The sequence below is a fragment of the Rana temporaria genome, chromosome 12 (genome assembly GCF_905171775.1).
Source record: "Rana temporaria chromosome 12, aRanTem1.1, whole genome shotgun sequence".
Classification (NCBI taxonomy): domain Eukaryota; kingdom Metazoa; phylum Chordata; class Amphibia; order Anura; family Ranidae; genus Rana; species Rana temporaria.
The window spans coordinates 19,987,265-20,011,276 of NC_053500.1; the positions used below are offsets into that span (position 1 = coordinate 19,987,265).

At 45.3% G+C, this 24,012-nt stretch overlaps 1 protein-coding gene across 3 annotated transcripts in view; it reads left to right on the forward strand.

Moving 5' to 3' along the window:
* The window catches only part of TAF4 (TATA-box binding protein associated factor 4), a 61,733-nt gene that overhangs the window by 35,171 nt on the left and 2,550 nt on the right, over positions 1-24,012 (forward strand). For 2 of the 3 annotated variants that reach the window (XM_040331466.1, XM_040331467.1), the window contains exons 4-15: positions 1,396-1,515; positions 4,408-4,527; positions 6,388-6,510; positions 8,924-9,013; positions 11,991-12,224; positions 14,160-14,307; positions 17,032-17,149; positions 17,568-17,737; positions 19,565-19,695; positions 22,524-22,649; positions 23,207-23,263; positions 23,348-23,467. In XM_040331466.1, coding sequence (XP_040187400.1) covers positions 1,396-1,515; positions 4,408-4,527; positions 6,388-6,510; positions 8,924-9,013; positions 11,991-12,224; positions 14,160-14,307; positions 17,032-17,149; positions 17,568-17,737; positions 19,565-19,695; positions 22,524-22,649; positions 23,207-23,263; positions 23,348-23,467 — 1,557 coding nt within the window. The remainder of the gene's footprint in view (positions 1-1,395; positions 1,516-4,407; positions 4,528-6,387; positions 6,511-8,923; positions 9,014-11,990; positions 12,225-14,159; positions 14,308-17,031; positions 17,150-17,567; positions 17,738-19,564; positions 19,696-22,523; positions 22,650-23,206; positions 23,264-23,347; positions 23,468-24,012) is intronic. The other variant, XM_040331468.1, reaches the window with a different exon arrangement.

The window sequence follows — 24,012 nt, forward strand, 5'->3', positions numbered from 1 at the left end:
AGTGTGCTGTAACCGGCAAGTCCTGCGCGCACGCGTGGGAGTGACGTCATTGCGGCTCCGGAGCCTAGGTTACCCGAAAGTAACCCCCGGAGATATGTCGCCGGCCCGAGGGGGCTACGAGGACCGCTGCGGAGACTTTGATGTGAGGTAAGTAATTCATAATGAGCTAGCAGGGTTTTTTTTTTTTTTTTCGATTGGGTTTACAAACACAGGATTGCATTGCCATACATAGATATCCTCTAGAGCAGTGATTCTCAACCCAACAGGTCGTGTTTGCAGGTTTTCCATTATTTTGCACAGGTGATTTGATCAGTTTCACTGCCTTGGTAATTACCACAGCCATTTCATCTGAGGGAAATCCTGAAAACATGACCTGTTGGGGCGCCTCGAGGACTGGAGTTGAGAAATACTGCTCTAGAGCAGTAATTCTCAACCCTGTTCTAAAGTTCCCCCAACAAGTCATGTTTGCAGGTTTTCCTTTATTTTGCAGAGGTGGTTTAAATCAGAGTCAATGGTTTGGTATTTTGGACAGCTTTTTTATCTAAGAGAAATTCCCAAAACATGGCCTGTTGGGGGTACGCGAGGACAGGGTTGAGAACCACTGCTCTAGCACAGAGGTAGGCAACCTAGGGTCCTCCCAGCTGTTGTAGAACTACATTTCCCATGAGGCATTGCAAGGCTGGCAGTTACAATTAGTCCCAGAGGCATGATGGGACTTGTAGTTCTGCAACAGCTGCAGGGCCCCAGGCTGCCTACCCCTGCTCTAGAGCAGTGTTTCTCAACCCCCAGTCCTCAAGGCGCCCCAACAGGTCATGTTTTCAGGCTTTCCATTATTTTGCACAGGTGATTTAATCAGTTTCACGGCCTTAGTAATAACCACAGCCGTTTTCATCTGAAGGAAATCCTGAAAACATGACCCGTTTATGTGCCTTGAGGACTGGAGTTGAGAAACACTGCTCTAGAGCAGGGATCCTCAACTACGGCCCTCCAGCTGTTGTAGAACTACACATCCCATGAGGCATTGTAACACACTGACATTCACAGACATGACTAGGCATGATGGGAATTGTAGTTCCCGAACAACTGGAGGGCCGTAGTTTGAAGACCCCTGATCTAGAGGGAAGCGCTATTTGTCTGCACATACATGTAAAAGAAATATGGTGCAGCAAATAAACAGTAAACTTTTTATAATGGCTCCCAATGAGTGGTCCCTGAAAATGCGCGGCTGCTTACCTTTTACATTTGTATGTTTTATTGGGCAGGAGAGAATGCTGACTCAGCAGGTGATATATAAATACTGATCGCTCTATGATGCAAATTAGCTTAGGAGAAATAATAAGCCATCAAACATCTGCCTGTGATTTTATTTCTCATCCCTCTCTCTCTGGCCTGCAGTCCCCCGGTGCACCTTTGATGACGCGGCAGGTTACGCCAACTACCATCATCAAGCAAGTATCTCAGACGCCAACGACTGTGCAGCCCACCACCACACTACAGAGACCCCCTGTTGTACAAGTAAGTACCCCACATGATTCACCATCTTACCCCCAGCTCATGGGGTGCTGCTATTGTCATACAAAGTGTAAGAGTGTCATGCTGTGTTCATTCATATCCTGGGGACAGCATTATGATGTCATCTACAACTGAATCCTTACTGGTCATGGCTTTATCAACAGCAGCCAATCACAGGAAACATCTATCTGGTTTCATTGATATATAGGGGGGTGATTTACCAAAGCTGGTGCAGCTGTGCATGGTAGCCAATCAGCTTCTAACTTCAGCTTGTTCAATTAAGCTTTGACAAAAAACCTGAAAGCTGATTGGTTTCTTTGTAGAGCTGCACCAGATTTTACACGCTCCAGTTTTAGTAAATCTCCCCCTAATGTGTCCTAATTTTAAACAATAATGCATTTTGATGCCCTCCATGCCCCATAATGTTTCAGTTATCGGTGTTCTCTTGTCAAGCTGTTGGCTGGCGGCTCCTGATGACATCACAATTCTGCTATGCACATGTTATGACTTGTTGATGTCTATTGATCATTTTCCCCAATTTTTTTATTTTTTATTTGTTGCAACAACCATCATTCTGTCATGGATCACTCTGCATGACCATCCGATCTCATAAATCATACCAATCAATCGGTCAGAAAAGACTTCGCTCCGTGCGTTCCTATGAATGAGGGAGAGAGCAGATTACATAGACGTGCTGAGGCTCCCACCTAGTGGTCATTTAGCAGAATTCCAGCATGAGGATGTGGAATAAGATTTAGCTTTTAATTTATTTATTTTTTCGAATAATTTTTTTATTTTATAGTCTCCTGCCTGCTTTAGTGTTTTTTTTTTTCTTCCTGGTTGTGTTGAGTGAGTGAAAAACTTATATAGCGCTGCACATGCGAACTGAATTCGCAATGTTAGGTGACTATATACAAGATATGTCATATATGACTAAATAGCAGATTATCCATCTGACATTCAAGCACACCCCAATGAGAAGGAGAGAAGTCATGGATTTTTTTCAGCTCCTTCTATTTTACAGGGATTTATAGATAAATATAGAGCCATGTATGAATTATCTGTACCCTCCTCTGTCATTCAGACCCTCTAAACAAAGTTCCATTAAAATCTACCAAAGCATATGTCAGGGCAAAATGAGTAATCGTATATATTCAGGACGTGATCATTTCCACGGGTCTCATTTCGTTTACATACCCTGCCAGTACTGAACAATACCTGTTGATCTTGGACCTTCAATACCTGTTGATCTTGGACCTTGCACCAGCCTTCTAATTTCCTGTTGTGGCATTGCTTTTGCTACACTGAAACTACATGGAAGGGTGTCAGCCCTGACCAGTTGTCATTTACTGAACTACAGACACCTCCCCAGTAATTCAGTAAACAAAGTCTTCTATAGACCAAGGGAAGAAGTCGGAGGGCTACGATTCCTTGGGGTTCATTTACTAAAGGCAAATCTGTTGTACACTGCAAATACAGTTGCTCCAGAGCTTAAAGGGGTTGTAAAGGTAAAAGTTTTTTTACCTTAATGCATCCTATGCATTAAGGTAAAAAAACATCTGACAGCGGTCTAATATTGGTGGTAGTAATTAAGAAGAATGCCCCCCTTACAGTGATGGCCAGAATTACTTTCAGTCCTGCCACCTGCTCTGCCAGTGGCATTGGACCTGGCACCATCAGATAGGAGGTGAGTTAGCCACACCTCAAGGAACCACTAGCTACCCCTGGAGGAACCCTAAGGTTCCATGGAGCCCCAGTTCAGAATGGCTGCTTTAAACGTTGCAGCATACACATACACCAGGAATTCTCAGTATAACGCTCTATATTGCAAAAGGCGATTTAACCACTTCCCATCCCAGCTATAGTCATATGACGTCCGCAGGAGGGATCTCCCATCCTGGGCAGGCGTCATATGACGTCCTGGGCTTCCCTGCCCTCTAGGGGGAGTGAATACACATACACCAGGAATTCTCAGCATAACGCTCTATATTGCAAAAGGCGATTTAACCACTTCCCATCCCAGCTATAGTCGTATGACGTCCGCAGGAGGAATCTCCCATCCTGGGCGGGCGTCATATGACGTCCTGGGCTTCCCTGCCCTCTAGGGGGAGCGAATACACATACACCAGGAATTCTCAGCATAACTCTCTATATTGCAAAAGGTGATTTAACCACTTCCCATCCCAGCTATAGTCATATGACGTCCGCAGGAGGAATCTCCCATCCTGGGCGGGCGTCATATGACGTCCTGGGCTTCCCTGCCCTCTAGGGGGAGTGAATACACATACACCAGGAATTCTCAGCATAACTCTCTATATTGCAAAAGGCGATTTAACCACTTCCCATCCCAGCTATAGTCATATGACGTCCGCAGGAGGGATCTCCCATCCTGGGCTGGCGTCCTATGACGTCCTGGGCTTCCCTGCCCTCTAGGGGGAGTGAATACACATACACCAGGAATTCTCAGCATAACTCTCTATATTGCAAAAGGTGATTTTAAAAAGCTCCTGGCCTTCCCAGATTGCTGGCCCACAGCTCTTAGCAGGCATTATGGTGTACATGAGGAAAAAGAGAGGTCATATAAAGTCAGGTGTTGGATAATTATACCGGCTTTGTTTGATGCAGGTAGGGCTTTTTAAATGAAGAGTTGGATTACTTTATTAACCGCATTTCAGAAAAAACACTAAACCGCTCATAAATTTTACTTTTACATTTTTTCTTTTTTTTTTTTGCCAGTGTTGTGTTTCTAAGTTGGCACCATTGTTCATTACCCACCTGGCCTGTTTTTAACACTTTTTTTAGGGAGGCCTTTATTGATTTCTGTGTACCGCCAGCCGAGAAGCGGCAGGGTGCCCGCCAGCCAGTTATAATATCCGTGTTGTCTCTCCTGCACAGAATCAGATAGTGCTCGGCAGCACGGCGCAAACTGCCACTTTGGGGACAGCGTCGGCCGTCCAGACTGGAACCCCGCAGAGAGCGGTGCAAGGAACTGCTACCCCAGCGACAGCCACCACGGTACAGCGCCCCTGAGCGTCCTCAGACTGGCACCATCTAACAAGATGGTGCTTTTGTATAGGTTTCTGTAGGATTGGGAATATGCTGCATAGGGCATTTTTAAGGAAAAGCGACTGGACCTTAACAGACTTTGATATAAATTTAGGTTGTTTCTGAAAAATAGGCCACTGCAAATTGGAGCAGACTAAGAAATGAATATCGATTTTAATAGTGCAGCCTTTGAGCTGCCATGATTGGTGGTCAATACTGGAGCTCCGAGTGAAGGGACAGGTATTGACATGAAAAGATAATACAAGCAGTGGCAGGAATTATAGGAAAATCAAGACTTCCGGAGTGCTCCTTGACAAAATAAGGTTTTGCTTGTAACAAACTTGTAAGTTCCGACCCAGATTGGTTCCATTGTTAAATAAAAGCTCTGCCTGCTTAGATCTTTGTAACGCTGACCTGAAATGTACAGTCTATCTTAAGCTGGCCATACATGTGGCAATCTGTGTTCGCCTTTTAGATTTCCAGCAACACATATGTTGTGTGACCTGATTATATTATACATCGGTGATGGCGAACCTTGGCACCCCAGATGTTTTTGAACTACATTTCCCAGGATGCTCATGCACTCATCTGGGGTGCCAAGGTTTGTCATCACTGTTATATGAATTATAAATGCAATATTGGGGAAGTGCCTTGCACTACATATGTGTGTGTCAATTTAAAGGTGATTTGGATCTGTAAATGTATGCCTCTGAGGGCCAGTGTCGATGGGCTTCGAACCACAAATGCAGCATGCTTCTCGGATCATTCAGAATTCATTGCAGTTGACCACCTACTAGCTTGTTCTGGACCTCCTTCTGACTTGCTTTGACATGCTCCCAAGCTGCTTTGAATTCCCTCTATAGATGGAGAAGCAAACTAAAGCCCATTGACACTGGCCCTAAACGTGACCGCTCTGCTTCTGGTTTATAATCCTACGCTGTAATTCTAACGAGAACGCCCCTAATGCAGATTGTAAACCTGGCCCTCCATAGATCTGCCCTCCATGGAGACCAATGTTCTTACAGGGGTCAATACACGCTTGGCAATGATGCATCTCTGGCACTGTGTTTTATATTGGGCATGCCCAGAGCTCCATTTTAAAAGCATATATAGATGGATGAATAAATCTATCTAATATATTGCGTGAATCATTTTTTAAGGAGATGGTGAATAGGTGTTTGAGGTTTTCAGTGGAGTGGCCCTTTCAGTCCCCTGTTCAACCACATTAGGTATGTCTATATTTCCAGGTCACTCTGCATTACCTTAAATCGGGGGTCTCAAACTGGCCGCCCTCCAGCTGTTGTGAAACTACAAGTCCCATGATGCATTGCAAGGCTGATGGTTACAAGGATGACTCCCACAGGCAGAGGCACGATGGGACTTCTAGTTTCGTAACAGCTGGAAGGCTGCCAGTTTGAGACCCCTGCCTTATATCTTACGTAGGTGGTGCTGTGGGTAATGTCTATAATTGTAGATCTTTGTCCTAGAACACCCCAGACTCTGGGACTCACAAGGAACCAGAACCTTTTCCTAGAAATCCCCTTCAATATATACTCCATATTTGTGAAAGTGCAGCCTTTGGGGTCATGTGGGATTTCCAGGATCTCAGGCTGACATTATAAACATGACTATTGAACAGACAGGTCCTCTGTGATGGAACTGTGTGGATAAAGGGGCAGAATGATCATTAGATGTTTTTATGCAGCAGAGCGATTCCCTGGAAGGGACATCAAGTGTAAAGAAATAGAACACTTTAAAAAATATATATGTATTTTTAAAACACAATTGCTTGAACATGCACTGTAATTTAATATTTCTTGTATGCTTCAGGAAACCATGGAAAATGTGAAGAAATGTAAGAATTTTTTATCCACTCTCATAAAACTGGCCTCATCGGGTAAACAGTCTTCAGAGACGGCAGCTAACGTTAAAGAGCTAGTACAGAATCTGCTGGTAAGTTGTGTTGACCATTTTTCCCTTCTCCGTATGAAGCCCCCTTTCTGTTGTCCATGTCCTCTTTCTCAGTGTGACATCCCCTTTGTGTTGTCCATGTGTCCTTTCTCAGCTCAGTGTCTATTCTGCTGTCCAGGTGTCAATTCTCAGTGTCACGCTGTCTGTCTGTGTCCATTCTCAGGCCCGTGTGTCCATTCTCAGGCCCGTGTGTCCATTCTCAGGCCCGTGTGTCCATTCTCAGGCCCGTGTCTCCCTTCCCAGGCCCGTGTCTCCCTTCCCAGGCCCGTGTCTCCCTTCCCAGGCCCGTGTCTCCCTTCCCAGGCCAGTGTCTCCCTTCCCAGGCCCGTGTCTCCCTTCCCAGGCCCGTGTCTCCCTTCCCAGGCCCGTGTCTCCCTTCCCAGGCCCGTGTCTCCCATCCCAGGCCCGTGTCTCCCATCCCAGGCCCGTGTCTCCCTTCCCAGGCCCGTGTCTCCCTTCTTGGCCCCGTGTCTCCACTCTTGGCCCCGTGTCTCCACTCTTGGCCCCGTGTCTCCACTCTTGGCCCCGTGTCTCCACTCTTGGCCCCGTGTCTCCACTCTTGGCCCCGTGTCTCCACTCTTGGCCCCGTGTCTCCACTCTTGGCCCCGTGTCTCCACTCTTGGCCCCGTGTCTCCACTCTTGGCCCCGTGTCTCCACTCTTGGCCCCGTGTCTCCACTCTTGGCCCCGTGTCTCCACTCTTGGCCCCGTGTCTCCACTCTTGGCCCCGTGTCTCCACTCTTGGCCCCGTGTCTCCACTCTTGGCCCCGTGTCTCCACTCTTGGCCCCGTGTCTCCACTCTTGGCCCCGTGTCTCCACTCTTGGCCCCGTGTCTCCACTCTTGGCCCCGTGTCTCCACTCTTGGCCCCGTGTCTCCACTCTTGGCCCTGTGTCTCCACTCTCGGCCCCGTGTCTCTGTCTCCACTCTCGGCCCGATATCTCAATTGTTTTGTCCATGACTCCATTATCAGTATGATATCCCCATTCTGTTGTCCTTGTGTCCTTTCTCAGCCCGATGTCTCAATTCTGTGTCCTTTCTTAGCCTAATATCTCTATTGTGTTGCCTATGTCTCCATTCTCAGCCCGATGTCTCCCATTCTGTCATGTCTCCATTCTCAGCCTGATGTCTCCCATTCTGTCATGTCTCCATTCTCAGCCTGATGTCTCCCATTCTGTCATGTCTCCATTCTCAGCCTGGTGTCTCCATTCTGTCATGCCTCCATTCTCAGCCCGATGTCTCCCATTCTGTCATGTCTCCATTCTCAGCCCGATGTCTCCATTCTGTCATGTCTCCATTCTCAGCCCGATGTCTCCATTCTGTCATGTCTCCATTCTCAGCCTGATGTCTCCCATTCTGTCATGTCTCCATTCTCAGCCCGATGTCTCCATTCTGTCATGTCTCCATTCTCAGCCCGATGTCTCCATTCTGTCATGTCTCCATTCTCAGCCTGATGTCTCCCATTCTGTCTTGTCTCCATTCTCAGCCTGATGTCTCCATTCTGTCATGTCTCCATTCTCAGCCCGATGTCTCCCATTCTGTCATGTCTCCATTCTCAGCCTGATGTCTCCATTCTGTCATGTCTCCATTCTGTCATGTGTACTTTCTCAGTATGATGTCTCCATTCTGTTGTCCATGTGTCCTTTTGCCTTCTAACCTGTTCTGAGAGAAAATTGAAGAAAACCATTGGTGACCTCCTTCTGAAAATGCTAGCTGCCTGGCTGACCCTAACTTTAATACATCCCTAGCGTCAGACCCAGAACAAGCACACAGATGGGGAATGTCATTGAATTTGGAGCTTTGCAAACATGGACAGCCAGCAAGCTTGTAATTTCAGCAGTGGTAGCTTTATGTACTTTTCAGTTTGGGTTTATTTTTTTAAATTATTGCGGTTTATGTTCTCAAGTCTCACTCTTCTGGCTGCACCTTCACATTGCAGCCCTAAAGGCCTTCTATAGGGTTGTTTTTACGAATCAGGAGCTACAGACCCATGAAATCTATGGGGCTATAAAGTGCTGGTGAGGCCGGGGCACTATACATAAGAGAGCCGATAGGGTCAATATTTGTGATTGACAGCTCCTAGGCATTACATTGACCTGCTCATAGGAGGGACCTAAACACAGGAAAGCTAATGGGGGTCTTTGCTTGTTAATGACGGCTCCGACGCAAATTTTCCCAAACAGAGAGAGACCAGCACATAGTTTAAAAAAAAACGAATTTAGCATGAGTTTAAAGCTGCTGAATTATTTTCTCACCCTCTTAGCAAAGGTGTGACGATCGTTACCGTCTTTGATGTTTGAAAGAAACCCGGTGATGTAACTGCTTATGTTTTTGTTGGATGCTCTTCACCTAGTGCGAATATCAGTAGCAATTGCATATAAATTATTTTTCTTCCGCAGGATGGGAAAATTGAAGCAGAGGATTTCACCAGTAGATTATACAGAGAACTGAACTCTTCACCTCAACCTTACCTTGTGCCTTTCCTAAAGGTAAGAGCTCTCCGGCCACCCTAGGCCTTTGATGGCGCACTCTGACACAACTTGTCCCTCTATGAAATACTAATGGCACAGCATGGAGGAGATTTACTGGAGCACACAGAATCTGGTGCAGCTGTGCATTGAGAGCAGGGCTGCTGTTCGATGTCATGGGGGCCCCATACAGCCCACCTGACAGGCCCCCCCCCCCTGCCGAAAGTGACTGAGGACATACAGTAAGTTTATCTGTCCCTTTCTCTGTAGCCTCAGCTGCACAGATGCACTCTGAGGCTTTCTTGCTCATTCGCATGCTGAAGCATTGTAAACACAGTTTACTGTGATTCACATACTGAAGCACAGTAAAAAAAAAAAATAATTATGCTTCAGTGATAAATGGACACATGATTGATTGGTACCGTTCATCTTGAAACCTCCTACTGTGTAACCACAGCAGCTCTTAATGGAAGGGCAGAGGAAAGAAAGCAGCAGTGCTGTGGGGGAAAGGGGCAAACAGGGGCGGCGGACCTGACGACAAATGGAAGGGGTTCACGTGCTAGAACCAATCCCCCTGCAGTGTAGCCAGAGGGAGAATCGGGAGGAGAAGTTGGCAGGGGAAAGCAGAAGAGGATCGGTGTCTGCAGTAGGACAGTACAGCCGCCCCTCCTGCTCAGCAGATACCTGGGCCCCCCTTTTTTTAACCGATGAGGCCCAGGCCCAGTAAAGGAGGGCTGGCTGTACTGCCTTATTGAACCCCTTCCATCTGCTGTCCGGTCCGCCGCCCCTCATTTGCCCCTTTCCTCCCCACAGCGCTGAAAAATCACAGTAAAAAGAGAAAGGGGAGCAAATGAATGAGAGAAGGCCCCCCTCCATGAAAAATGGAGGATGGGGGGGGGGGGGGGGAATAGAGGCAAGAATGGACGGGGAAAAAGGTTGGTAAGAGGAGGAAGGGCATAGAGGTGGACCTTGCAGTACACTGTAGGCATTATTGACTCTGTGGGGGAGATTTACTAAAACTGATGCACACAGAATCTGGTGCAGCTCTGCATATTAGCCAATCAGCTTGTTCAAATAATGATCAAGACACAAGAAAATGCTCTATAGGAGAGCTGGGATTTTTTAGTTGCCAATAACTTGGGTCACAACATTTTTAATAAAAAAATCTATCAATTTATTCATATATTGTATGTTAAATCACATAAAGAGACTAGGGAAAAAAAAAAAATTGTACCATTTCATGTTTGATATCTTCATTACGAATTAGTTACAACTCGCTTGTCACGGCACAACAATCCCGAGGTTTCGCCATTTAAGCGGCTTCTTCAGGAGATCTATGCTAGCACACCAATTCCAATAGTTATGCAAACGCTGATCCAAAACTATTTCTAAGCTTCATATCCTCCTTGTATAAGCGGGAGATCCCATTGGGATTTGGAGGATATAAAGGTTAGGAATAGTTTTGAATCCGTGTTTGCATAACTATTCTTGAAATTGGTGTGCTAGCATATATCTCCCGAAGAAACCGCTTAAATAGCGAAACATGTCGGGATTGTGCCGTGACAAGCAAATTGTAACTAATTCGTAATGAAGATATCAAACATGAAATGGTACAATTTTTTTATTTTCCTAGTCTCTTTATGTGATTTAACATACAATATATGAATAAATTGATAGATTTTTTTATTGTATGCACCATGAAGAGCAATTGTAACCACTTTGTAATGCATGCAGCAGAGAAACCAAAACATAAGAGCCCATTCACATCTAGGTGACAAAACGCCCGACGCCGGACGCTTGTGCCTCTAGAGGGGAGAATTCCCATTGCTGTCTATGGAGATGGTTCACATCTCATAGACGCCTGTCGCCTGAAAAAAAGTCCCGGACCCTTTTTTTCAGGCGACATTGGCGTTCGGCCATTGACAGCAATGGGAAGGATTTGAAAAAAAAAAAAGATACACTATTCGCGGCAAAATACTTGTCGCTGAGGTGTGAATGCAGCCTAAACCCGAACCTCAGTCTAGTAGCCAGACCCAGGAAGTGATGGCAACAAAAAAAAGGTATTCAGGCTGTAGTTTCATATACTTGACATGGTGGACAGAGCCCCCGATAGCGTCTCCCCCCACCTACATCGATCAGTTAAGGTTTAATCAAGCCTGGAAGTTTAATTGGTCGCTGTGCAGAGTTGCACCAGACTCTGGACGCTAGTTTTAGTAAATCTCCCCCTGTGTGTCAATCCCAGCAGACCATATGTTTTTAGAACTTTTTCAGACAACTTCTGCTTTTAAAGGTTAATTTGTATAAGGGCGGCTCCTGATTATCAGCAGCACACCAGGTAGATGATGTAGGAAGAGTAGGGACTTTCCTGTGTATGAGAATTTCTCGTCTTGCATGAAAGATGACCTAAGAGAGACGGATTGCCATAGCAACCCAATACCACCTTTTCCATTATACCTAGTGAGAGGATCCAAATGCAAAGGGACTTTACATGTCCTATTAAGGACCTCAACTGCTGAAACCCAGAAAGGTCAGATTAGAGGACTGGCTGTCTTTTTAACGCAACATCCAATACATTTATTTGGACTGTCATCCTTTGCTGTGGCGCTCCTTCCATATATGCACGTCTTGTTCCAGATTAGTGGACAGGATCACACCATATGTAGTAGGTAAGTCACCCTTGCCTGCTTTTGTAATTGGCCAAATAGAGGAGGTGGCGAAGGAATATGGTGACGCCGGTGCCAGTGTCTATGATGTTGGCAGCAAGCCGGAAGTAGAATGAACGATGGCTGTTCTATGCGGCAGGACTGTTCATTTTCATAAAAGTAGAGTTGGGCTTTAACTCGTAGGCCAAGTATCGCTAGAGTCCCTCATGCAAAAGGGTTAGAGCTTTTGTAAAAGGCATTGACATTGTTCCTTTTGTAATATTATGTCCCAAAGCTACCCACTGCATAATACAGACTTGGCGATATTTCTTCTAACCTGTTTTTTGTTTCTACAGAGGAGCCTCCCTGCCTTGCGCCAGCTGACCCCTGACTCAGCAGCCTTTATCCAGCAGAGTCAGCAGCAGCAACCGGCCGCCCAGGCCACGACAGCCCTCACCGCAGTCATGCTAAACAACCCTGCACAGCGAACAGCTGGCAAGACCACTGCCACCGTCACAAATACATTACAACAGCCTGTCATCAGCCCCGCACAACATGTACATTCTAAACCTGGCCAACCATCCCCACTGGTGAGTCCCTTCTCAGAAGCTAAGTTCATAGTACATAGTTATATAGTCGGTAAGGTTGAATAAAGACACCAATCCATCCAGTTCAGACTGTGGTGTGTGCATGCATGCATGTGTTTGTCAATAGTAATTCCAATATCCCTGTATATTACGATCGTTAAGATGCCCATCTAATGCCTCGAACACACAATCGGTTCTCCCGGCGGTCAACAGTCCGCTGGGAAAACCGAGAACCTGCTCGGTTGCTTTTCCCCGTGTACACACGGCCGGTTTTCCCGACAGGAAAACAGCCAGGAGAGCTTTGGTCGGGAAAACCAGCTGTGTGTATGCTCCACTGCAGTGTTTCCCATAGGAAAACTGCAGAGCAAAAAAAACGATGAGAATCGCGGTGGGGAAAAAGAGAACAAGTTCTCATTTTTTCTCTTGCAGTTTTCCTGTCGGGAAAACTGCTATGGAGCATACACAAAGCCGGTTTTCCCGACCAAAAGCAAACATGGCCGTTTTCCCGTTTGGAAAACCGATCGTGTGTACGAGGCATAATAGTATAAAGAAAACTATCGACGCACTCTGCTGATACCACTGCTTGTGGAAGAGAATTCCACATCGTTACTGCTCTGACAGTAAAGAACTCTACACAGTTTAAGGTTTAACTGCTTCTCTTCCAATTTCAGTGAATGGCCGCGTGTCTTCTTAAACTTTTACTGAAACGTTTTTTTTCCTATGCTAGGGTCACCAGTATGGTATTTGTACATTGATATCATATCTCCTCTCCAGAGGAGAGAATAAGTTCAATATATGTAGTTTTTCCCCATAACTGAGATCCTCTAGCCCAGGGAACTGTGGCCCTCCCAGATGTTGCAAAACTACAATGAAGCATTGTAAAACGGACCTTCACAGACCTGGCTAGATGGGAATTGTAGTTCCTGAACAACTGGAGGGCCATAGTTTGGAGAGTCCCTTTTTATTAGCTTTGTTGCCTTTCTCTTGACTCTCTCCAGTTCCAGCACATTCCTCCTGAGGACTGGTGCCCAGAACTGAGCGGCATACTCCAGGTGCGGCCGGACCAGAGTCTTGTAGAGTGGGAGAATTATAATTTTATCTCTGGAGTGAATCTCCTTTTTAATGCATGCCAATATTCTGTTGACTTTGCTTGCACCAGCTTGCCATTGCTGAGCCTATCATCTACTAGGACCCCCAGGTATTTTTTTCCATCCTAGGTTCCCACAGAGGTTGTCCCCATGGCCAATAACTTGCGTTCGTATTTTTAGCACCCAAATGCATTACTTTTTTTCAATACTACAAAGAAAAAGGAACCCATCAACTTCAGCCTCTCACAAGCTCCGCCAGCTTTGGTTGAAGCCTCCAGACAGCTATGGCTACATTTATCTCATGGGGAAAGAGAGGACTGCAGTGACCAGTCTTGATCATAGGAAGTCTCTGCACAGAGGTAAAGTGCAGGAGTTTCACGAGGAACTACTGCACAGATCCAGAAGAAATACACAAAACACACCAAGAGGTCTAAAAATAAACACACAGTTTTTTTTTTTTTGTTACCAATGTGACAAACGTTTGCCCAGCAGTAAATAAGAAATCCTTGTATTTATGATTACTTCCTATGACAATAAGCACCATCTAGTGGCCATATTCTGGTATTTTTCCTAAAATGCCCCCATCAAGAAAAATACAACATCATGGCCTCTAGATGGTGCTTATGATCACAGGAAATAATCCTATTATACAAAATGTGATTTTTTTTTTTTTATTGTGGCCTGTTTGGTACGTCCATGCAGCAATTTTTTTGTATGTAGAGTTCACCTTTTTAAATGTTCACCTTCAATGTGGCTACATCCACCAACACCAGATGATTATGGAATAAGCTCACCTATAACCTATACTAATGTAGTTTTCTGTGCGTTTACCTTTTCTTTTTTTTTTCAGGTTATCCAGCAGGCACATAAAGCTGGGGCCGTTGTACGACACCAACAGGTCACATTGACCCAAACGCCCATGGTAGCACTTAGACCGCCTCAAAGCCGAATTATGCTCACCACTCCACAACAGATACAGCTAAACCAGCTGCATTCAGGTGAGTCTGACACACATAGGGTGGTGTGATATGCAGTGTTACCAGTGTATGCAAGCATGTTGAGGTATATTGTTATTGATGGATCTTTGTGATTGGGACATGACTAAGGCAGGCCATAGCTGGTGTGATTTTTTACTTTTCTGCAACCACGGCTTCGGAGAAAGAAAATTGCTTGATTCCCCTATCAACACGATCTGTGTTGATAGGGAGGGAATCTCTTCGGCGGCGCTATTGTGTTTTTCCGTTGGGGGGCGCCGTCCCTGCTGGGAAAACACAGTGGTTATTGCTAGCGGCTACTATAACCACTGGCAATAATAGCATGTAAAACTTGACATGCTGGATGCACCCACATATATCAATGAATTGCTTTGGGTACAGTCAGCCAGCCCATAGATGGTTTGAATCTCCGCCAGCTAAGATTTGAATCCTCTATGGTCGGCTTTAGCGACTGTTAGGATGAATGTGAGTGTCTTTAGACCTACAGGTGCATCTCAAAAACGTAGAATATAATAAAAAAAATTATTTATTTCAGTAATTCAATTCAAAAAGTAAAACTCGTATATTTAGATTCATTACACAAAGTGATATATTTCAAGCATTTCTTTCTGTTAATTTTGATGATTATGGCTTACAGCTAGTGAAAACGCAAAATTAAATTTTTCTGAAATTTTTTATTTTACATAAGACCAATTAAAAAAAAAAAGAATAAAAAAAGGATTTTTAATACAGAAATGTTGGCTTAATGAAACGTATGTCCATGTACAGTATAGTATGCACTCAATACTTGGTCCTTTTGTATCTATTACTACATCAATGCGGCGTGGCATGGAGGTGATCAGCCTGTGGCACTGCTGAGGGGTTATGGAAGCCCAGGTTTCTTTGATGGCGTCCTTCAGCTTGTCTGCATTGTTGGGTCTGGTGTCTCTCATATTCCTCTATGGGGTTAAAGCGGAGCTCCACCCTAAGGTGCAACTCCCGCTGATTGGAACCCTCCCCCCCTCCGGTGTCACATTTGACACCTTTCAGGGGGAGGGGGGTGCAGATACCTGTCTAAAGACAGGTATTTGCACCCACTTCCGGCCACACAGTGTCGGGCAGACTGCGGGCATGACATCACCTCCCGACTCGCGCATGCGCCGTAGGGAACCGGGCCGTGAAGCCGGAGCGCTTCACTTCCTAGTTCCCTCACCGAGGATGGCCGGGGGGGGGGGGGGGGGGCAAGAGAGTGACGAGCTATTGCTCGTCCTCTGCTGCAGACGGCGCTGGACTCCAGGACAGGTAAGTGTCCTAATATTAAAAGTCAGCAGCTGCAGTATTTGTAGCTGCTGGCTTTTAATATTTTTTTTTTTCAGCGGACATCCACTTTAAGGTCCGGCGAGTTTGTTGGCCAATCACAGGAATACCACGATCATTAAACCAGGTATTGGTAGTGAATGAAATCCGAATCTCCATAAAGCTGGTCAGTAGAGGGAAGCATGAAGTGCTCTAGAATTTTCTGGTACAGTAGACTTTGGACTTGATAAAAACACAGTGAACCAACACCAGCAGATGATAGGACTCCTCAAATCATCGCCGACGGTGGAAACTTCACACTGGACCTCATGCAACTTGGATTTGTGCCTCTCCACTCTACCTCCAGACTCTGAGACCTTGATTTCCAAATGAAATGCAACATTTACTTTAATCCGAAAAGAGGACTTTGGACCACTGAGCAACAGTCCAGTCCTTTTTCCCCTTGTAAGACACTTCTGACGTCTCTGGTTTGGGAGTGGCTTGACGGTTGTAGCCTATGTCCTGGATACCACTGTGTGTGGTGGCTCTTGAAGCACTGACACCAGCCGTAGTCAACTCCTTGTAAATCTCCCCCAAATTCTTGAATGGCCTTTGCTTCACAATCCTCAAGGCTGTGGTTATCCCTGTTGCTTGTGCACCTTTTTCTACCACACTTTATCGTTCCATTCAACTCAATTAATATGCTTGGATACAGCACTCTGTGAATGGCCAGCTTCTTTAGCAATGACCTTTTGTGACTTATCCTCCTTCTGGACTGTCTTCTGGACAACTGTCAAGTCTTCCCCATGAACCAGACTGAGAGACATTTAAAGGCTCAGGGAACCTTAACAGATGTTTTGAGTTGATTATCTGATTAGAGCGTGACACCATGAGTCTACAATATTGAACTTTTTCACAATATTCTAATTTTCTGAGATACTGAATTTTGGGTTTTCACTAGCTGATTAGGGCAATCATCAAAATGGGGGAAAAAAAAAAAGAAATGCTTGAAATATATATCACTCTGTGTGTAATCAATCTATATAATATGCTAGTTTTACTTTTTTTTTATTGAATTGCTGAAATAAATTGACTTTTCGATGATCACATTTTTTGAGATGCACCTGTATAGCATTGCCTGAGCCCACCAGTAACACTAGAACGTGAAAATTAAGAGAGATAAGAAAACTACTGCAGCCACCATATCTAAGAACTGGTAGGCTGCAATGTGTATTTGTTCTTGGGTTTAGATACTTTTATTTATTGTTTGTGGTTTGTAAGCTTATTACTGGATCAACCAAAAACGTTTAGGGTGGGAAATGTTGACACCGTAAAGAAGTTGGAGTATAGAGGGGGTAGGTTAAGGAGGAAGAAGGGAGGAAAGAGGTAAAAATCTCATTGATGTTTTAATGCATTTAATACATTGTCTGTATCTATTTCTCCTCTGTCCAGTCCCAGTGGTAAAACCGAATGTTGTAGCTGGCACGAAAGCCTTTTCCACGATGGCAGCAGCGCAAGCGGCAGCCGCACAGAAAAACAAATTAAAAGAACCAGGGGGAGGATCGTTCAGGTAAGAAGTAAAAAAAGAAAAGAATACCATAAATGTAACTGTGGGGTACAGCCCTGTCCACCAAAAAGGAATGAGCGATCAGCTTGGATGGACCGCACAGTGCAGCAATATCCAGACAGCCTTGCAGGAATGCTAAAGTTAGGAACCCCTCTCTCTTTATCTAAAACAGTTGTTCTTAGATTTTTTTTTTTTTTTTTTTACCCCTGCTAAAACTTATATCTAGGATTACACAGTACACAAGCCTGATCAGTGATGTATAGATATGATAAAGTCATATAGAATGTGGCGTACCTTTAAAGTTTTTGACAGCAATTTTTAATGTCCTACAAATTTTTTTCATGGCCAGATCCTTGATTGCCTTGACATTTCTTATTTTACGATTTGTCTTACATTAATTCTCTTGTTCCCTTCCTCACAGGGATGACGATGATATCAACGACGTGGCTTCCATGGCGGGGGTGAACCTGTCGGAGGAAAGTGCGCGGATATTGGCAACGAATTCCGAATTAGTGGGGACGTTAACGCGGTCTTGTAAAGATGAATTGTTTCTGCTCCCTGCGGTATTACAGAGGCGGATACTGGAGATCGGTACGTCTGTCCCTTCATATCCCATAAAAATTGAAGGTTGATGTATGATGATTGGTGGGGAAAAATGGAGCTGATACCTTTATAAAATAATTGAATGTTTACCCTGTGTAAGCCAATTTACAGCTTACATATGGATCAGTCAGGTATATGACCAGCATGCTTAAATTGGTCCAAGCTGGACCTAAACCTTACCCTTTAAGAAAAAAAAAACTCATTAAAGTGTTACTTAAGCCTCGTTTTGGGGGGTTAATTAAAGTGACAAATATGTTATACTTGCCTGCTCTGTGCAATGGTTTTGCACAGAGCAGCCCCAATCCTCTTCTGGGGTCCCCCACCAGTGCTCCAGGTCCCTCCTCTTAGGCAGGTGCCCCCCATGAAAAGCCGCTTTCCATTGGGGCACCCGTGTGCTCGCTTACGAGTCATGTTGTGGCATCCATTGACATAGACAATGGGACTCGCCCCCACTCCTGTGTCACAGCTTTTGATTGACAGCAGTGAGAGCCATTGTCTCCTGCTGCTATCAATCTGTCCAATGAGGATGGAGACAGCGACAAGAGCCACTTATGCACGTTGCTGGATCGGATCAGGCTCGGGTAAGAAAAGGGGGGGGGGGGGGGTGGAGGTCTGCAGCACAAAAGGTTTTTCACCTTAATGCATAGAATTCATTGAAGGTGAAAAAGCTTAAGGCTGCTTTCACACTGGAACGGACAGGAGTTGATGGTAAAACACTGCTAGTTTTAGCGGCACCATTCGGCCGCTAGCTGGGCATTTTTAAACCCCCGCTAGCGGCCGAATAAAGGTTTAAATGCGCGCGTGTAGCACCACTGCACTCTGGCTTTGACACTGGGACTGCAGGGGAGGCGTTTTCAGGCACTTTAAAGGCGATATTTTTAGCCCAAAAGCGCCTGAAAAACGCCTTAGTGTAAAAGGGGTCAATGGTTTTAGAACCACTTTAGGGCCCCTTTCGTATGGGCGATCCAATCAGGTCCCTCTGTCAGGTTGACTTGATTGAATGGTCCATGTATCCCAATGGATTGGTGGGTGTAAGGCTCCATTCACACTTGTGTGACTTGTCATGCAACTTTGGACTTCAAAGTTGCAAGACAAGTCGTTTCCCATGTTTTCCAATGATTCACTTATTCATATATATCCGCAATGCAGCAACTTCAAAGTAGTTTATGCACTACTTTAGTCTGACTTTCTTGCAAATTGAGGGCCATAGACTTCATTGTTAACCCTCAGAGGTTGTATGAAAGTCGTACCTGAATGTTATACAATGCAACTTGTGTGCAACAGTTATCCACTATCACTGGTCAAAGTCTTATTCATGTTGCACCCATCCAAAGTCAGCGCAACTTTGGAGCCTAAACGGACTTCAGTGTACACCCCCCTACCTCCAATCCACTAAAAACAAACAGAGGAGGATCTGTCTTCCATATAGGAGGCTTGGATCGAAGGTAGTTGGGTGTAAACGGACAGACCACCCATTGAGCAGAGTGGGCTTGGTCTGTGTCCACCCTGCATAAACTGAGCAGACACAGACCAGTCATCAATCAGCGCTGCTCAGCGGACAGATACACTTCTGAGCGAAGCGGATCCACCCCATGTGAAAGGGGCTTAAGAAGGAAGCAGGATCACTGCCTGTATTCTTGGCAACAGCTGCTCGACTACCCTCTGGCGATAGAGACTGCCGTCCATGTGGAGTCCCTATTGTGTTCACATTATATTCATAAGTGGAAAGGTACATTTATCATTGGAAACTTGCACACAAATGGTATTTGATCATTGGCAGCTTCTATTTCAGTGTGGCTTTTTTTTCATTACTAGGTAAGAAACACGGGATAACGGAAGTCCATCCAGACGTGGTCGGTTATGTCTCGCACGCCACGCAACAGCGATTACAAAACATTGTAGAGAAAATCTCAGAAACTGCTCAGCAAAAGAACATCTCTCACAAAGTAAGTATAGGATATTGTCCCCCCACTTGGCCCAGGCAATAAAGAAGACTTGGCAAAATTTGCACTGCCGTTGTGCTGACTTGGCTTGCGAATGCAGCAAATTAGGTTGATTTTAAAATAAGCTAAATGGGGGTTTATTTACTGAAGCTGGAGAGTGCAAAATCTGGGGCAGTTCTGCATAGAAACCAATCGGCTTCCAGGTTTTATTGCCAAAGCTTAACTGAACAAGCTGAAGTTAGAAGCTGATTGGCTACAATGCACAGCTGCACCAGAATTTGCGCACTCCAGTTTTAGTAAGTCTCCTGTATAGCTTCTACTGTCGGGTTATACTGCTGCCTGCAGGAGGATTGGACACTGGCTAAAAAAAACCCAATTAAACGAAGCCAGCCCCCAGGATAACCCCTTCTCCACCCAGCGTGCCTCAGTTTTATGCTTATATTCTAGGAGGGTGTGCATCTTGTCTCCAGCTCTGTTGTGAAAGTTTGGGACACTTTTTCTGCTTTTTTCCCCCCCCTTCATTTATTTGTGAATTCCTCTTCCATTAACTTCCATCAAGATTCCTTGTTACATCGCTGCTAGATCTGGTCTGGTCTCTACATAGCAGCCATCTGGACCAGTCTATCCCGAGCCCAGCTTTAAAAGCAATGCCTAGATCAGTGATGGCGAACCTTGGCACCCCAGATGTTTTGGAACTACATTTCCCATGTTGTTCCACTACACTGCAGAGTGCATGAGCATCATGGGAATTGTAGTTCCGGAACATCTGGGGTGCCAAGGTTCGACATCACTGAACTAGACTCTGCCTTGTGGCGCTTTCCAGACCTGAGTGTACTGTTTAAAGCAGAGTTCCACCCAACAATGGAACTCTCGCTTTAAAGGAAGTTGACCCCTGACATGCCACATTTGGCATGTCATTTTTTGGTGGTGGAGCCCAAACCCTCTTTTTAAGAGGGTTCCAGCTCCCACTTCCTCCCGGGGCACTGCGGCGCCAGAAGAAAGTTCACCTTTTTTTCCCCTCCCTCTCTGCAATCATCTGGGACACATCACAGAAGATTGCCCAGCCAATCGTGGCTCGCGCATGCCCGGCTGTGAAGCCACAGCTGGGCGCCACAGTCACGATGCTGGCGCCACAGAGAGAAGGGGAGGACCCCTAGATGTGAACAGAACCTTAATGAATGTTTAATGTTGCAATCTTTTGGGTTCAATTTCATGTATTGGCACAAATTTTAAAGCGGAGCTCCACCCAAAAGTGAGCTTCCACTTAAAGCACACCTCGCCCTCACATGTATTTTTTCTTGGGGGGGGGGGGGGGGCGGTATGAGTGCTTGGTTTTGACAGGTACTTCCTGGCCCACTTCCTTTGTCTTGCCACCTAGGCGGCCCCTCCCTCTCTGCAATTTTCTGGGACATGTCACAGGTCCCCAAACAATTGCCTGGCCACTAGGAGAGCGCATGCACAGTGAAGCCACAAGCTGTCACAGCTGGGTGCCCACACTTGCAATGATGGTGCCGGGAGAGGAGCGAGGCTTCGGGCGGCTTCATCGCTGGACCATGGGAAAGATGAGTGTCTGTCACTTTTTATAGCTGCTGACTTTTAATAAACTTGGAACACTTTAAGTGGAGTTCCATTCATTTCTATGTATTGATTACATTGGGCTTAATCCTATTTATATGATAAGGGCAGCTCCAACACTGTCTTATATTTATCACTCATTCGCTAATAAACTTGCAGCAGTTACCCACTTCAGTACACCTAAAGTGATAGCGCAGGAGCGCTTACCCTGTAGCCTTGTGGTTTCCTCCAGACTGCGAAACGTGTTGTCATGGCAACTAGGATGTTTGTGGTTCAAGCCTCTTTCCTGTGAATACTTCCTCCTGGCCTTTCAGCAATTCCTGAGAGATCACTTCTGGTCTGGACTGTGCCGCTGTATTACACAGCCTCTCTATGCAACATCTCTGGAGCTGTCCCTTTATACTATCATTGGGGAACACACCGCTCTTCCATGGCAGGGCTGGTATACTACATTTATTACCTTTGCCATAATTCTATCAAAGCATCTTTCACCCCAACTCTGCTATTTTAAAGTAGATCTTTTTTATGTGCTCAATTAATCTTTTTGATACATGCCTTTTCTTTATTAGACTTGAATCTAGCGTGTCTAGCACCACCTTGTGGCCACTTGCCAACAGCGCCTTTGTCTGTCTGGATGTTTTTCCTATGATTCTTCCATAATCTGGTGGTTTTGTTAAGTGGCCGATTAGCTTATTGGCACTACACATCTATACTATCAAGCCTGTAGTACTTGGATGTTGGTACTAGTCCTGTGAATTTGCTACATTTGATCAGGTATATTCTCTTTCAGATAACATTCCTGCCCCGTACTTCATGCTTGTTAATTGCTCGATGGATCTGGGGTATTCCGAGATCCGTGACTGATCAGTCTTGGGCAGACTCCTCAGCATTCTTCTGAGGGCTTCAGTATTACCCAGGGGTTTCAAAAATCTTTGGTACATTTTGGTGGTTCCCATCTCGCCAGTTTGGGGCCAAGGCCTCAGTATTCTTCTGCAGGCTCCAGTATTACCTAGGGGTTTCAAAAAGTCGTTAATTTAAATATTATATATATATATATATATATATATTTTTTTTTTATTTCTGATCACATTGCTGAATCTTAAAACACTTTTGTTGGAATGTATTGGCAGCCTCAGCAAGGCTGAGTGTGGATGGATCCCCGGTGGCAGGAGCGGCATTCTGTTTACATGTTGGTAGAATGTTTGACTGTATGCTTTTTTTTTATTTATTTTTTACCCAATGTCTCTTTCTTGCAGGAGGACGATCGGTACGAGCAGACGACTGATGTTCGGACGCAACTTAAGTTTTTCGAACAGCTCGACCAGCTAGAAAAACAGAGGAAAGATGAGCAGGAGAGAGAAATTCTCATGCGGGCGGCAAAGGTTTGTGTACAGCGTGCTGTTACTTTAAAACAGTGTTTCTCAACTCCAGTCCTCAAGGCGCCCCAACAGGTCATGTTTTCGGGCTTTCCATTATTTTGCACAGGTGATTTGATCAGTTTCACTGCCTTGGTAATAACCACAGCCATTTCATCTGGGGGAAATCTTGAAAACATGACCTGTTTGGGCGTCTTGAGGACTGGAGTTGCCTTTAAACATGCTCACATGATGTCTGCTTGTGCCATATAGTCACTTCACCTTCTGGTGATCAATTGGCTTATATGTTTACTATACCTTGTGTTTAGTCATTTGTGAATGAACACAGGAGTGCTCAGTACTAATGTTTAGTAGTAAGTGCAGCGTGGCAGAGAAAAAGGAGTTTGCAGACTCACTGGAGTGCTGAGCTTTAGGATGACCACCTTTTCCTAAATTATATAGAGGAAAAAAGACTGAAATTCCCCCTAAAGCTGTTCTCTGTGCTGTGGGTTACTGTATGCAGATTGTAATTACAAAACCCAGCGTGCTCCTAACACTTTTCCCCCTTTGTGCTCCTTTCATAGTCTCGGTCACGGCAGGAAGATCCAGAGCAGTTACGGTTAAAACAGAAAGCAAAGGAGGTGAGTCCGACCCTTGATGTGTACTTACCTCTCGCTATCTCCGCGGCAGTTTACTCATTTCTTTTCTTCTGTCCTCTTCTACAGATGCAGCAACAGGAATTGGCACAAATGAGGCAAAGAGATGCAAACTTAACGGCGTTAGCAGCTATCGGCCCTCGAAAAAAGAGGAAAATGGACTCCCCAGGCCATGGTTCAGGGTCAGAGGTATGTATCGGTTCTATAGCTACTTTTTCAGCAGGTGATTGGTTGTACCGCAAAGTAGCTTCGGTGTATGTGGTTATGGTCACAGCTGCATTTTTGAGAGCTTCACCAGTTTTCCTAATTGTGCCAGACAGCAAGTGAAGGTGATTTTGATGACATCTGAGTACTAATAGGGGTATGAAGCACTTTCCTAATAAAAATAATTTCCACTGGACACTGGCCTGCCGCTGTGGGGATGCCGTAATCTGAACTGCCACCAATCAGCAGCTCCAAAGCTACTAGCACTTTGCAGAACTACTTGGCTTTTCTTAGGGCAGACAGCCTGCCTATGGAATTCTATTGCCTTCCAGTGTGTGCTGTGCTATTTAATCAGATGCGTTGGGTTTTGCATCAGTTCGGGGAACAAGGGACGAGCTGCAGTAGCTGCTTACCAACAGGGAGAGTATTGCAGGGTTTTTGCCTCTACCCTGAAAGGTTCAGTTTATGTATGTCTGTGTGGGTATATAATATAATATATATAATGTCAGGTCCATAAATATTGGGACATC